Below are 16752 nucleotides of genomic sequence, written 5' to 3'. Positions count from 1 at the left end.
TGTAGAGTGAGAAGCAAGCATGGAGATGGCTGTTTCCCTTTTTATTGCACATACCTAGGTGCTGAAGTTGTCCTATTTGACATTTTCAAACCCGCCATATGGAAGACAATCTAATTTACTTTGAAGATGCTACCACTTGACAGAATGATAGGGGTGCTCGGGGATACCTGTCCTTCTCTTGATTCCTGGTAGTAAAGTAACACTTGCTCTCTCTTGCAGGACTTGGAGCCAGCCGTGCCAGTGTTTGAGAAGTATAAAGATAAGCTGGTAGCCATCGGAGAGGTAGAGAGCCTGCACTTGCCTGATGTTTTTATGTCACTATCAATCTCTGTTTTATTATAATATTAAAATATAAGGCAAAGGGTCAGATGTACTCAAATTCGTTCACGAAAGCATTTGCGAACTGCGGACCAGCGTTTTGGCAACTAAACCTGATTTTAAAAACCAACCTATGTACAGGCTGGTTGGGTAACAAAATACCTAGTCACAGAACGACCTGTCTAATTAGTATACATTCAGTCATTAAAACAATTGGAAATGCTTTGAAAAACAAAAATGGTTTCAGTTTTACAAAATGTCAGTGATAGGAGGCAGTGGTGCCACGGGCCACTGCCTCCTCCCCCTGACACTGCCAACCTAATTGCCAAAGGAGTCCAAAAGGGCCTCCTGCGCCCTTGCGAATCACTGCAGCTTGGCAGCGTGTAACTTATCGGTGGTTTGCAACCGGAAATGCAGTTGCAAACCATTTACACAGTTTGGAAGGCACACCCTAAACATGCTACTTCCTAATTGCAATTCAGCATCCATTTCTAAACTCAGGGATCAGTTAAAAAAATGATTAGTTTAGTACATTGGAAAAAGTGTTTAGCATTCACAAACCTTTTGATTTATTAGAGGGAGGGTTTGCAAATGCTAAAACCCTTCTTCCATCTGCCCCAAAATACTTTAATTAGCCGTTAGTTTCTCAGCTCACCTCAATGTGGCCAAGATAAATCCTTGTGAGAGCAATGAAATACACAGCAATGCGAAAATCCATTTAATTTTCATCAAACAGTGGGTTGCCTTGCCTGACACCAAGAGGGGTAGATAAGCTAGGTATCTAGCTCCCTCAGTATTTGCCCCTCACCCCATGATAAAGAACACCACTCTGTCTCCTAAAACTTTCTGTATCTATCCACATTTGTAGGTTTTGCACGTCCTATGCCAGGAAACAAAAATATCCACCATTACATTACATTACTCAGCAAGTGATGAGAGAAAAAATTAATGAAAACAAATGTAGAGCACTCAGTTTTGAAGAAGGGGCAAAGGCGGGTCCACAAAGGGAGACCAAACAGAATGTAGTTTGGTTATTATTGTTAACATTTGTGATTTGTTTTGTTGCTATCTGGTGCCTCACATGTAGCAGCCATAAGTTTTGCCTGGTAATCCTATTTGCTCCCCAGAAGGCTACAATCAATAATTTAGCATTGGTCTGTAATTTTGTAGATGGTACTTCCCCGAGATTAACCCCTTCCGCGATAACGTGTCAAAGAGCATCATTGGAGAGATAAAGGTATTTGGAAGCTAGATCAACTTTTAGACAGATTTACCTCTGTTGATGGTTTGCAAGTAAAATGGTAACTTCTGAAGCAATTTCTTATACGTACTTTCAATCAAGTAACTATTTTTATGGTTATGAAAAAATAGAGGGCAGTTTGAAAATGAATCTTACTATACAGTATTAAATGCTGAGTTTGTATGTACATTTCTATATACTTGTTGTATTAAACTCCACAATGATCTAGTAAAAGGTATATAAAATTTAGTAATAGCTGTTAAGGGACAGTGAGCTCTGGATTACTTAATCTATAAGAATGCCCAAAACACATAATTTGTGGGTTTGATGTTAGATGTAAGGGCATTACACCCAGATTTGGGGGTGGATATGTGTGTTGTTTCTTTAGAAGGAGTAGGGAATTTCATAAGACGTATGAAAATGTGGTTTGTTTAGTAATTTAGAGACTTGTTTCTTATTGCCCATAGGTGGAAGGAGAACACCCACACACAGACAAAAATTGTGTCTGGGCAATGAAAAAAATCATGGTTTGGAAAATACACTTTTACCTATACCAGGGTCATCTGGCAAAGTTGAAAAAGCTTTGAGGCAGTTTCAAATTTTGGGTTCATAATGTATAACATACAATGAATATTATGAGTCAGAAAGGTTCATGATGTCACATCACCAGATTATATGTACACATCTTATAAAAGAAGATATTATTTTGTGCGTTGCATGTACCTTCGTCATTGCTCCAATAAAACAAACATTTTTAAAAAAAGCTAAATTTGCATTATAGAATCCAAAATACCACCTTTAATTGATTATCTCTTTAAGCTTCGATAGCACCAACGCACGTCCAGCAGTGTACTTTTGAAACCACACGTCAGGATTACTGCACAAGAGTAATTTCATTTTAGTTGAGGTTTTGTACCACTTATAAAATCTTCCACTGTAGTACCCTTTGGTGAACATTTTATTGATGTGTGGATTTTGACACATATAATTTCCCAGGTTTGTGAGTCAATTGATATATGTCATAGTATAACAGGTGAGGATGTTATCTTTCCCCTGAGACAGCAAAAAAAAAACGTGGCTATCCAGAAGCAGGAAGTGTTGGATCTGATCCGTCTCTATATATAGATACACTGGGTGTGGAATTTCTAGAGCCTTTAATCGGGCCACCCGTAACAAGAGCCTATTTGCCTAGAATACACGTTGTAGTTTGTGGTATCCTCTGCATGAAATGTCACTGTTATTATTGTCATAAAGGTTGGTCCCAGGTATATCCAATGATGCGTGATGAAGGTGCAGGCCTTGAACCCAAACATTTTTGTATTGTACAAATACAAGTTTGGGAATTCCTATTCACAGCACATTTTGTAAAGTGCCATTCCAAACCCCTGTGCTGTTTTAAACTATGGATTCATGATCCCTGTGGTCCGAAAACGTCCCCTACACAAATGGTTCTTCATTTTGGTATGCAACACCTACTCAGGAGGCTAGTAACATTTTCGAAAATTAAATAATAATATTAAGAAATTGTATACACCCAATAAAGCAAAAATGTAAAACTGAAATTTTTTAAATGCTCTGTAAATGTGAAGGAGTTTGAAATTGGAGGCTTAAAATGAAGCAAGTATCCTTAGCTTGATCTGAGGTAGCAGAACAGGTATAGAACAAACAGTGCATAGTTTGAATGATCAATGGTCCCAATTGAAGCACTGCTATGTGCCCACCGGCAAAGAGCGTGTTTTCGGAACAAAAATAAGAAAGTAAAATTATAGTTTCCGGCATAATGTTTGGTTTTTAGAAATGAAAAACAGTTTGGAAAAACTCTAATCTTCGCATTAAAAATTCAAATTTTGATTGTTGTATATTTTTTGTTTGTGAACTAAATTAAATGTGTCAGAATTTGTGTTATTATTTTTGTGTATTGTTTTGAGGTATATGTTATAGAAATTGCTTAGGCTAGTGTCCCTTGCTGCCTGGAGTGCTGGTCCACAGCAGTCAAAATGTTAAAACCTCTGCCCTACACAGTTGCATTCTAATTAGTTTTTGAGCAGTTGCTCCCCTACCTCTGCTGAGGAGCTCTTTTGAGCAGCTTATCAAAGCTACAGGATTTGGGAGCGAAGTGCACAGCATCCAGATGCGCTGGATGGAAGTCATAAGGACTACCCTCATAGGAAGAAGGCCAGTGGTGCATTTGATGTAGTTGCCTTCGGAACAGAACTACACTCAGAAGGAGCACTGTGGCCCTACCCCAGTGGGATACATTTCACCAATGGACCAAGTACTGCAAAACCAAGTTGTTGTGTTAACTGTCACTGCCTGACTTCAGTTGGAACCTTTTCCATATGACGAATACCATTATTTCTCCTTTTTATAGTAATCCCAAGTTTTATGTTATTTCAAGGCATGGTTGGTGCACCATTAAATGACAAAAACAGTATGTTTTCTTGACAAGCTAAGGCTTGGTCACCCAAGACCTTGGGCTTACCTGTATTTAGCGCTCAGTTATTAGCATATCTATATCTTGTTTTGAATTGTACTACTGAACATGTAACATAGAAATATCATGAAATAGGAATATTGTGGGCAAAATATGGAGAACTAACATATTGAAAGGTAAGTGCATTTTTAGTAAGTATAGGTTTACTATACATTCCACACCTATGCACCTTGGAAATAGATATGTATGTCATAAAGGTTCACATATGTGAAGTTAGGTATAGAAAATCTGTACGTACTTACCTTTTCATTTTTTGGTTTCAATATTTTGTCCTTGATATTTCCATACAACAATATTCTGTCTTCCATATTCAGGTGGCACACCCATCTTTTGCAACAGTCAGGTTTTCACTTGTCCATTGGTCTTTTCCCATTGATGTATTAATCCGATAGGTAAAGTTGAGTACTTGCATCATACTGCATGAAGACTATCTTGCATAGTCTGATAAATATACAGGAGAAGGGCAACAATAGCCACTGGCCAATGACAATTAGTTTCTCAATGAATATTATGTATTGGATTTCTAGATTTTTAAATTTGAAAATGTATCCTTGCAGATTGGATTGGATTTTACACCGTGGCTTGCATCCACTTTGCAACAGCGAGAAGAACAGCAGAAGGTGTTTCAGATGCAGCTCAGTATCGCCCAAAGCTTTGACCTGCCTGTGTAAGTGGGGATCATTATGAAGGAACTTCTTTTATCACGAAGTGGTGAACTCATTGGGTTTCACCATATTGTGCATACACCACCTCCTGCCTTTGCTTTTTCACTAGATGATTGAAACACCAAGACTTGGCAATGTTGTGTATGCTGCAATCACAGCCTTATATGATAGACATAGGACCAACCTCGTCCTAGGTGTGAGACTGTTGAAGCTGTTATAAACGCAGGTTTGTAGGGAATTAAAAGAGGTGGATGACGGTCTTCCTGGATCTAGAAGTCACCTCTTCCTTGCATTTGTGTATTTTAACTTTTTCAGCCCAAAAGACTGAGTCAAAACTTTAACCCATTTACTGTGCATAGCATAGTGAGTATTTAAGCCAATATCTGCGCTGTAGGTGTATTACTGCAAAATATAATGAATAATAAAAATAAATTAATTACTTTTGCTAAGCTCTAGAAAGTGGATCTTGAAGGAGGAAATTTACCCAGCTGTAAGGTTACTTCGCTGTGTACAAGACTTTTGGGTGGTTGGACAGGGTTTGTCCAAAGCACATTTTTTCTAATTTACTTTGACATAATTTTTATCGACAAGAACTCCCAAAAGTTCCATCATAGTATCATCGTAATTTGTCGATCAGTGACTAGCTTGGAAATCCCATGTATCCTAACAAAACCAGTTTAACTGCAAATCATCAGCTTACTTATCTTTCCTTACATATTCTAACATGCTTGCTCCATTGGACTGCCTTTATGTTAGCTAACCCTGCTTGGATGACAATCGAAGGCCACCTGTCCCTATGTTGCCACTATTGGGTTGAATTTGTGGCAAGCAAGAACATAAACATTACCAACTCATGGTGTTGGACAATGTAGCATAACAGTAGAAGGATGTCAGATGGAACCTCTCCTTTTATAGGTTGCCCATGATTGCTTGAACATAAACTTGTCCCTTGTCAGTGCATATATTACTTTTTTTCCATAATGTGTGATATAAAGTATGATTTATTGAAAGGCACAACCAACATTTTAGCATCAACCTGTGACCGCTAAATCATCCCACATGTTCATTCAGAGGTTTGCGATGATCTGTAATGGCTAACCTGGGCTATAGAGTAAATAGGTATGCATAATTTCTCACAACATGTTTAGCAATACAGCTTCATCATGAGCTTTTTGGCCAGCAAGAGAGAGATGTGTACAGTGGCTGAAAATGAGTTTGAAGCCATGCATCATTAATTAAAGCTTGGTTTTCGTTGATTTGGTATTTAACTTTCTGCAAATAATTCCGTCTTTCTGCACAACATTTAAGCCATTTGATCATAAAGTTTTGTCTTTGCAGTTTATTACTTCTTATTGAATTATTTAGTAAGTACATAAGTTGTCACTCAGGCTGTAAATCCTACTCTCATAGACACTCAAGCTGACACTTCTGCAAAATGAGATGAATTCACTGAACTCGGTGCAAAAAGGTTTAACATATATCAAGTTAAATATGTTGCATGTACTCACACAATGATCACTGTTCATCCTTTGCCAATTCACAAGAAATCAGCCTCCAGCTGGGTTGCCTTCAAAACAGCTCCCCCAGAGGCCTAAAACCCTCAAGGTGCTCAGCTAACACATTTATGAAAAGTAATTTCTGAAAAGCCAACCATGTCTGTCTCTACAGGGTTAACAAAGTAGGCAATATTTTGTCCCAGATTGAAACCTGTGAACGATTAAGGGCCTGATTTAGAGTTTGGCGGACTGGGTACTCCATAACAAACGTCCTGATGTATAAGTACATTATAGTCTCTGGTACTAGTAATATGGTGGGCTGGATATTCTCCATGTTTTGACTTGTGATCCCGTCAACAAGACTCTAAATAAGGCCTTGAGTCTCTCTTGCAGATAGGTAATACTGAACTTGAGGGCTTCCATAATTATTGTTTCATAAGGGGTCGCCCATTTCAGATTATCTGTGGGCTTTGATTCTATAGACCACGAGATCTCCATTGACAAGCTCAGAACCTGCATTGACTATGAAGATTAAGCGCTACAATCGTTCACTTCTTACCTGACAATTTAGTGTCAGCAAGTGAAGTGCAAAGGTTCTCTTTCTCCCCATCAGCTCATGCCCATTATTCTTCATTCAAGGCCTTCTCCTACTTTATTTAATTTGTACGTTGAACCACTGGGTGAACTGGGGATATTCCCTAAGGGGTTTGGAAATTCCTTTCCCTGGAGCTCTGTCTCACTTCTTTGTTCCCTGCTTTAATTTTGTTTCATTGATTTTACCCAAGTGTTTCATCACAATACACAGCAGACATTCCGACAGGCAGTACAAAACACATCAGTTATTAATACATTTATATAACGGCAGCATAACTGTAACTCCCCTCAATACCAATGACTTTATAAGTGCATATGCATAACCATTTTAATATACTTGCGACAGCACGCTTAAAAAACATTGCCATAGAGTACTAAACCTTGCTAGCAACATACAGTTCATAACCAGCAGCAGCATAGCTAAAAATACACGAGCCTCAGAGATAGATCAAACAGCTGATTAACAATTGATAGTCATAAAACTGCTACCAGTAGAAACAAGATCTCAATCTAGTCTTAAAGTACACATGCTTGTAAGAAAATACCTCTTTTGTCATGGTTAGCCCCCACTTTTTTCCTGGTATGTGATTTAGACTCAAAGTTGCTAGTGCCCAGAGCCCCTGCTAACCAGGTTCCCTGGGCCAGATCTGTTTCACTAAAACTGTTGTGATGCATTGGAACAATTGGCAACACCTTTAGCTGATACTGTAAGTCCTTAGTAAATGGTACTGAGGTACCCAGGGCATGGGGTACTAAGGGTAGGCCCCTGGGGGCAGTAGCACAGATTGTGCCAACCTCTAGGGCCATGCATCCAAAAGCATCCAGCACTGCCATTGCAGGCTGAGTGTTCTGATGCAGTCCTAAAAGGCAAACTCGACATGGCACACAGTCTATGTGCCCTGTCCACTATACACTGCATGCACTGTAGGTAAGTTCCCCCTTTGCCAGGCCTTCCGGCCCTAAGGCAGGGTGCACCGTATGGTATGTGTGGGCATAGTGCATAAGCAATATGCCCCTACTGGGTCCTTGCCAAATCTGGGGCATAGTAAGTGAACAGGGCAGCCATTTTAATGAATGTGCTGGACACTGGTCAGTACGAGTTTCACAGCTACATAATGGCTACCCTGAACCCTTGGTTGTTTGATATCAAACAACTCAGAATGACAAATCCAAACTGGTGCCAGTATTGGATTTATCCCAAAATGTACCTAGGGGTCACCTTAGAGGTGCCCCTTCCAAAAGCTAACTACCCTGGCATGGTTGTTGGCCGATCACAACCAGCCTGCCACCCCCAGACAAGATTCTGAATCCCTTGGGTGAGAAATCCTGCTTTCTGGGATTCAGAACAAAGCCCTTCCTGGGTGGCGATGCTAACACCCCCTCCCTCAGGAATGTGCACTCCCCTGCTGATGAGCTTGAACGGGCATACCGCCCTTGAAACTCAACACCTAGGCCTGCTGCTAGCAGCAGATGGCCACCCCTGTTTGCAAACCCCCACTTTTGACAGGAGCAACAGCGGGAAAACAGACAAAGGGTAGGTGGAGTGGTCAGTCCTGGCTTGCACCACCCCTAAGGTGTTGCATATGAGGTGACCTCTCCATTTCATTTTCCTCCATCTTGCATGGAAGGAAAATAGCCAATCAGGTGTAGGGAAGTGACCTCTGCTGACAGAAAGTGGTCACTTAGTGGGTGTAGTCCTCTAAGGTAGATGACCCATTGGTAACTACTAGGTACCCTCTAAAACACCCGCTAAATATAGTATTAAGTGGGCATCCCTAGACCAAGAAATCAGATTCGAAGGACAAAAGAAGACCAGCAACAAAGGAGACCTAAGGCTCGAGTACTGAAATCCTGCTGCACCAAGAAAAAGGCACCAAACCCTCCCTGCTGCACCCAGGACTCGAAAGTTGCAGCTGAGGGGTTGCTTGGATGTCGGATGAACTGTACAAACCCCCAGAGGACCTCCACTCTTCGCTGATCACCAAATTTCCCTCCAGAGTGAAGACATCACTCTGCAACAACAACAAACCAAAGTCCAAGTGAAAGGTACTTCAATGACTGGCTGCTGATCAAGGAACCGGATGCCGCAGCCAGACTAAACTTTGCCCGTCAGATCTTGAGGACAAATCCTGCCAGTGTGCCAAGTTTGGTGACAATGTGTCCTCCAGTGGCCAGACCGTTCAATGGCCGTAGGTACTGGTCACCTCACGACAGACACCCAGAAGGACAGTCCATTCCGACTGAAAAAGGACCAGGAGAAAGCCCCAGTCAAGGGACTCCATGAACCACCCGGGCCTTCCACCAGAGTGCCCCTGCTGACCTCCAAACAACCCTCAAAGGGACCTACCTCCTCCTTTCAAAGGCACCGGTGCGCACAGCTCCTGCCTCATCGATTCGCTCTGCACCCGGTTGCCCTGTGCCCTGCACCGAAGATCTAACAGTTTCCATAAGGGTCCCCATCTTTGCAACCTCTACGCCCCAAGGGGACCCACTGGACTTACCTTTGTCTGCCTGTGCAGTGCATTTCCAAGTGGTCCCCCGCAGTGGCCTGGCACCAGCTCCATCGACCTTCTGCAGCTACTCCCGCCGGACCCGGTAGTCGCCCGAACTTCTCCAGCTGATCCAGAGCACCCAATGACGACCTCCACGTACCTGCAAAAAGAGACACTGATATACACATTGCCTGATTTACTGTGAATTTGCCCAATATTTCTACATTGATTCCTATGGTGCGTAATAACGCACAAAAAGAATAACTTTATCACTCCTTTAAAAATTAATAACTTAAAAAGTACTTAACTGATCTGGCTGATCTTGGTCTTACATTTTTTAATAAAAATCTGAAGTATTCTTGGAAATTGGTCTCGAGCTATTCTTTTGAGTGTGTGGTCTCATTTATTGATAATGTGAGTACAACAAATGCTTTGCACTTCTCCAGGATTAGTCTAACTGCTCGACTAAGCTACCATAAAAATTAGAGCATCAAGTGGTCTAGTTTTTACCTCTGTAAACCAACATGTGGTTTCCTGGACCCCCTGCACAGTGTCCCTAGTGTTGCACACTACATAGCAGGCCAGCCTCCTACAGTGCTGATTCGTAAACCAAAGGCAATATCATACCAATGAATTCATAGAGTGCAAGTGCATAATCATTTTAGTATACTTATAAGCAGCACATTTGGAAACAATGCCATGCAGACTCAATCCCTACTGACACACACAGCTCATAACCGGCAACAGTTTAACTAAGAGGCATTATGAACAAAGATGGCAAAGATTAAAATCAAGAGCAGTTGTAAGTACAAATGGCAATGAAGGCCCTGGGCAACTCATAGTTTGCTAGCTTTATTGCCCCCCCCGCAATTAACTTCTACACTGTTGACCCTTCCATCCAGTTAGTAACCGGGGCCCAGACAGACGCTTTTTGCACCCTTTGCATTTATACAGACTAATTTCCATATTATAGATTGTGAGCAAGCTAAACATCCACATTGAACTGTCATAGCGATAAATGATAAACATGCTTCTTTATATAAATGATCATTATCCTCCGAAATATTAATCACGCCCAGAATCATCAGTGCTGGGGTAATTCGAACATGCCCACCGATAATTAACCCCATGAACCTCACAATTTCCTGCAACCATGTATCTTGGAAACAACATATGGATAATGTCAGCCTGCTCCGAACCACACATATTATACTTACCCGCAAACCTACCACCCCACTTGGCCACCTTTACCGGGGTGTAGTATAAATTAAAGATCGTCTGGAAGTGTTGTCTTCTCATTCTGGCCATTAGTAGCACTTTGTTACCTATATTCAATGGCTCCTGAAAATAGGGCGCCTCTGCAGCAAACAAGCCTCCCACTTAAAACTTTGCTTCTCCAATTCATCTGGTTGACCTTGTACCAATAATTCATAGATTACGCCAATTCTATTCTTCCGCCTCACCGCCTCAACCATGGGTTTCCTTTCCACTGGGGTTGCTTCCTTTATGCGTTTGAAAAGCAAATCTTGCAGTTTAAGAAATTTTAAGACGTCACTCCTGACCAGTTCAAAGACCTCCTGCAGCTCAGTAAAGGAGCAGAGCTGACCATCACAGTACCGATCCCCCAGAACAGTAAGGCCCTTCTGTGCCCATCTGACTGTGATTGCATCTTGAAATACAGGTGGAAAAACTGCAAAAGCCGTCATAGGTGTGTAGAAGTTAATTTTGGATATACTCAATCTCCACTTGATATGACCCCAGACCTTATATGCTGCTTTTTTAAATCTTAAACCTTGTATTCCTATAATAGCAGGGTTCTACGATTTTAGCAAGACATCCCTTAGCTTGGCTTCCCAGAATCAACTCATATATTGTGGGAATTTCTGCCAAACTGAATGTAAAAGTGGTGACCGACCATCCACCATGCTGTCTCAGCAGAATCATATGTTTCGCCACTCTTTTTTGGCCTCCGATATCCCCACAAAAAATGAAAACAAGAACTTTCCTATTTCGATAGACTTTGCTAATTTCCAAGGCAACAGTCCTAAAAATATATAGCACTGTTGGTAGAATAGTCATTTTCAGCACAATACACCTTCCAAATAACGAAAGATGCAAGTTGCTTGATATTATATAATTGTGGTGCCATATTCAATGCCACCAATTTGTCCAGGGCTGCTATAATTCTAACGTCAAGATACGCTGCATCAGTCACTACTCGCAGATCTTTAAATCTGGTTCACTCTGTACATAATCCCTGGGTTTTACCCTTCTTTAATCTATACCCTGAGCATGCCCCAAACTGTCTAGCCAGATCCTCAATGTTAGGGAACGCAACTGAGGGGTCCATAGTTACTACTGCAGTGTCATCTGCATATGCGAGAACCTTATATTCTGTCTGGTTAGCAACAACAGGGTTAATGCTTGGATTATTTTTGAGCTTCCTTATAAATGCATCGATACATAAGGCAAATAATAATGGCACGCATGGGCATCCCTGCCTAGTACCTCTTGAGATTCATAATCCATCAGACTCCCGCCCCATTATTTGTAACATAGCCCTCGGGGACTTATACAGGGCCTTGATGGCCTGTTCAAAACTATTACTAAAGCCCTTCCATTCTAACACCGCCCGCAAAAATCCCCATGACACATAGTCAAGAGCCTTCTCTGCATCTAACAAGGCTAAACCCAGTGATGACCTTGAGGCTTCAGCCATGTCGAACAGAGTAATTACCCTTCTGACTTGGTCTGCTGTGCCACGTCTGTGTTGCGGGGGTGAACTTAATGGCGAGATGACCCAATACTTAGCCATAGATCTTTCCATCATAAATTATTAAGGAGATCAGCCTGTATGATCAGGGAGCAGGGAGAATTTGCATTCCTTTTAAAACACAATATATCAGTTGTCTCCCATGATGGTGGGATTATTCCCCACCTGTGCCTGCAGGAAAGTCTGAAGCATATCCACCTGGAACTCTTCAAAAAACACTTAAAAAAATTCCAAAGGAAGCATATCATGCTCTATAGCTTTCCCAGTAGCTAAAGACTATCCTCGGGTATCTCTTTCAAAGTAACCGGAGCAGCCCAAATGGCTTCATCCTCATTATTTAACTTAACCTTATCCAGGTCCCTAAAAAAGTCTTCATACCCATCTTCAAGACATTCAAGTTCTTTTGTATAAAGAGCTTCATAACAATCCCTGAAAACGCTAAGGATATCAGACAGTGATTCAAAGGTCCTCCCTTCCTGATCTGTAATAGCAGATATCCCATTCTCAACCTCCTTCTCCCTAATCCATTTAGCTAACAACCTCCAAGTGCTCTCCCCGTATTCGTAAACAACCTGACCGATACTGATGAAATTTAGCGGCAACCATTCTGCTAAAGTGCTGATTCATTTTTTATTTGAAAATAGCAATTCCTTGCTGGGGTTCCTGAATATCCATCCCCTAGGGCAGCCTCTGGGCCAATTTCTCCTCAGCTCAGAAAATCTGGTTATAAAGGCCCTGAATCTCAGTTTTCCTCCATTTCTGTTGAAACAGGCTGAAGCTGAGGGTCTCCCCCCGATCCCTGCCTTAAGAACATCCCACACCAGGCTGACCGGGTCAGTCCCTCTATTAATGTCCAAAAACGGCCTAATCAATTTACACATATCATCCCAACATGCCAGATCTGATAGAGGCTTCCTATCAAAAGTCCAAGATCCCCGAAGCCTGGTAATACCTGTGCTGGTTATTCCAGAACTAGTGGTCTATGATCTGAGACGGCCCTAGGGAAACATCTCTATCCCGGTCAGACCAGCCAAGGTGGCAGATACAAAAATATAATCTATCCTTATTATGCAGGAATGAATAGAACATAAAGCCTGGTGGTGGGGCCTTGCACTTAGCCCACATATCTATGAGATCAGGGTTCCTTACCAAGCATCGCAAAGCCTTGTACACCACAGGCTTCTTTCCTAAATAGGGTTGATTTCTACTTAAGTCAGTCTTCACATCCAGGTGAATATTCAAATCCCCACAGAAAAGTAAGAGGGAGTGGCGATGAAGTTAATTCTACATTCAAAAAATCAAAAATAGCAGCCTGATCTCCATTCGACCCATATACAGAACACAGCATGAATCGACCATTGCCAACTCAGCAATAACTCAGTGACCTAATTTATCGACAGTTGTGCGACCACCAGAACAAATATACTTACTTGCCAAAACTGCCACCCTCCTGGATGCTAAGCCTTGCTGTGTACAAGCCAAAAGGGAGAGGCCTAAATCTTTAAAACCTCCTTGCTTATCCCATGGGATGTGAGTCTCTTGTATACAGAACAGGTCTGGCTACATAACCCGCAAGCCCAAGGCAACCGTACCTCTCTCAGCCCTATCATTAAGACCACAGATGTTAACAATACAAACACATAGTTTATCTCCTGCCATCTAGCCTCCTACAAGAGCCAGTTTTTCTAATCCAGCAGGCCTCCATCAGCCCCTCATAACCATATAAAGATGCGCCCCAGCTCATTCAAAAGGGATGAGGTACCAAAAAAGAAAAATGCCCAAATGTACCTGCCTCTACTGCTGCTCTAAAAGATCTTTATCTTTATTATTGCCACCCACACCCTCACTTTTTTGTTGTTCATGTCTGCTGTGACACTCAGATGTGAAACGCTCTACCTCCACCACCACCCCTTACCACCCTCCTGACCCTGTTTCCCCACCCGACCTCCCACTGCCCCCCACCATTCCCCTGCTACCTCTTGAAAGAAGTTGACCCACCTAGTCCCATTGATGGTGACATGCCCTCCACCCCCAATACCGAGCCTTAGAAAGGAGTTAACCCACGCATGTTTATAGCCAGTTATAAATGAATAGATAACCATAGAAGTGAATTTATAAGAGCATACTGAAATGCCGTCAAGGTAGAATCCGGCTAAACCACCTTAATCTTGAATTTGGTGTCTGTAAAAATTCCTTTGCCTTAACTTCTGATGTAAAAAAGTAGAATTTATCCTTCCACACCACTTTGAACTTGGCTGGGTTCATTAAATACACCTGCACCCCCTTATTTTGAAAAGTTTGTATCAACTGGCAAAGGCACCACCTCCTCTCCACAGTAAAGTGCCAAAAGTCTGGCCTCACAAAAAATGTACACCCTTCAGCAGACCACTTACGATTTGTGCACGCCAGGTTTGAGACTGTCTGGCGTAACAAAGTTGCCAAAATAATTTTGCACTGGGCGTCACACTTTTCTGCATAGCCTGGAGATTCTGCTTAACGGGGAACCTATGAGCCCACTGAACCTCCACATCCCAATTCCAATCAGACAGTTCTAGGAAGACTCACCTGAAAAGCTCCACAATGTATTTATGGGTATCTACTCCCTCCAGTTCTTCAGGGATGCCCAATACTCTAAGATTGTTCCCCCTGTCTGTTTTCGAAGTCTTCCAGTTTCCATTGGGTATCCACCGTTTGAACCTCAAAAGTTTCTGCTGCTTCCTTATGTGTCATTGACTCACTCTCTAAATTTAAGACCCTGTTCTCGGCTTCCCCCCATCCTCACAGAATTCAGAGCAAGTTTCTGCAACCCTGGAGATGGCACCCTGTAATTTACTGCAGGCAGGCTGCGTTCTGCATTTTTCACTCCATGTTTCCTCCCAATGCACCATTATATTCTGATAGATTGCTTCAGGTGAAACCACATCTGAGGCCCTTTGAGCAGCACTCCCCCCTCCTCCTGAGGAATCACCCTCCAGATGGGGCACAACAAAATAGTCCCATAGGAGCCCTTTTGCTTCCACTCTAGACTTTTCCTCTTGCAGCACCTTTTTTTATCCTCACTATGCCAGTCAAATCAATGCTCACCTCATAAGGTGGAGATCACTGTCACTCATCCAAGCTGCTCAGATCGCTCAGAATGCTACCCCATGGGTTTTCCTTGGAGCACCCTGCAGTAACCTCTAAATCCCCCTCATCCGATCAATCTGGGTGGTCCGAGAGTGGAATAAAAAGATCCCCTGAGTCCGTGTCTGTACATGATTTGATATGAACTTCGGCAGATAGTTGTGTAGGCCAAAAAACATTTAGAGTAGGTTTGCCAGCTAAGTGTTGGTCAAGTGGAGGACTCTGCAGTCGAGTCTCTGCTGGGGCAGCCCTCCCAGCTGGACCCCCTGCTAGAGTATCATGTGGTTTCACCCCCACTACAGAAGTTGCTGCAGCCATATCTTCCTCATTGTTCAATTCAGCTCCGTCCAGGTACCTTATGCAGGAATCTTCCCCGAGTGTTGGCTCTCCCTCTGTAAGTACCTGAGTTTCTCTGGCCCACCAAGCAGCACGGCATCCCGACCTCACGGATGCCCAGCGAAACCGCTCTGGGAACCAGTCTCCTCACATAGCAATGGAGAGGGGTCAATCCTAGGGAGCAAAAAGCCAAGCAGGTAGCGGAATGCTAGAAAAACTTATCGCTGCATTCATCCCTGGGGAAAACAGCTGCTGAAGGGCAGGAACACGTCCAGTATGTGCTTGGTTGAGGAGGAGGGAAAAAATTGCCGTCCTCACACGGCCACCATCTTGCTCTCCTGATGCATGCGCCTGCTCTCTACTTTCAAAAGCACCCTGAAGTGTCTACTCTTTAATTAACATTTCCCAGCTATGATGGCTGAAGCTTCTATTCTGAAGTGATGCTCCTGTCACCTGCCTTGATACATTTTATCTCCTTATGCAAACAAATCTGTATTTATTGTCAATTCTCCATTTTACTCTGCAAATATGTTCTATGGTGGCTACTTGATAAGTTGCCTGGTGTATTAAGACAGTAATGCATGTATAATATCTGCCTTTTGTATCTGTGCTTGCCATAATTCTGTTGTTACTAGCCAACCCATTCAGAGCACTGATGAAGTTTGCAGCCTGATTTGCACTAAATGTAGCTACAAAACGAATTCATTGAAAAATCTATATTTTTCCATTTTATAGAAATGTACATTCCCGTTCTGCTGGAAGACAAGCTGTTTCGTTCCTGAAAGAGCATGGTAATATCACAAATTAACATATGTTATGAAAAATATTTGATCAGTGCTATGTTGCCTTAATTGTATTACAGCACAATCTTCCTAGGTTATTTGGTCGCAGTTCAAATTCTGCGGTGTGCCATTAATTTAAAGGGTCCCTCTGTCATCTGCCTGTTCCATATTCTGAACTAGTGGCAAGTGCTGCTCCCTTATAGTTATTTTGGAAACTGCCTCTCAAAATGTTTACCTTCAAATACAGCTGTGCAGCTGTGAGCATCAGATATGCATTCTGACTTTGCCCACAAGCATTCAATGCAGGTCTGATCCTCAGTGAATTTTAGTGAACCAAGCATTATAGAGTGTGAGGTGATTTTAGATTCTTGTCTGCAATTTTTGTCTTGAGCGCGAGTCCTTCTCTTCAGCTTTTTTGCTTCTCTTGATGTTCTCTTTG

The 16752-nt window shown here is 42.2% G+C and overlaps 1 protein-coding gene across 1 annotated transcript in view; it reads left to right on the top strand.

Moving 5' to 3' along the window:
- The window catches only part of LOC138295545 (putative deoxyribonuclease tatdn3-A), a 99419-nt gene that overhangs the window by 36231 nt on the left and 46436 nt on the right, over positions 1-16752 (top strand). Inside the window, exons 5-7 of the mRNA XM_069233913.1 lie at positions 220-282; positions 4610-4719; positions 16267-16322. Coding sequence (XP_069090014.1) covers positions 220-282; positions 4610-4719; positions 16267-16322 — 229 coding nt within the window. The remainder of the gene's footprint in view (positions 1-219; positions 283-4609; positions 4720-16266; positions 16323-16752) is intronic.

This window comes from Pleurodeles waltl, chromosome 5, assembly GCF_031143425.1.
Source record: "Pleurodeles waltl isolate 20211129_DDA chromosome 5, aPleWal1.hap1.20221129, whole genome shotgun sequence".
In the NCBI taxonomy this organism is placed as follows: Eukaryota; Metazoa; Chordata; class Amphibia; order Caudata; family Salamandridae; genus Pleurodeles; species Pleurodeles waltl.
Note: the sequence above shows the minus strand (reverse complement) of the source record. Positions and strands in the feature narration are given on the sequence as shown.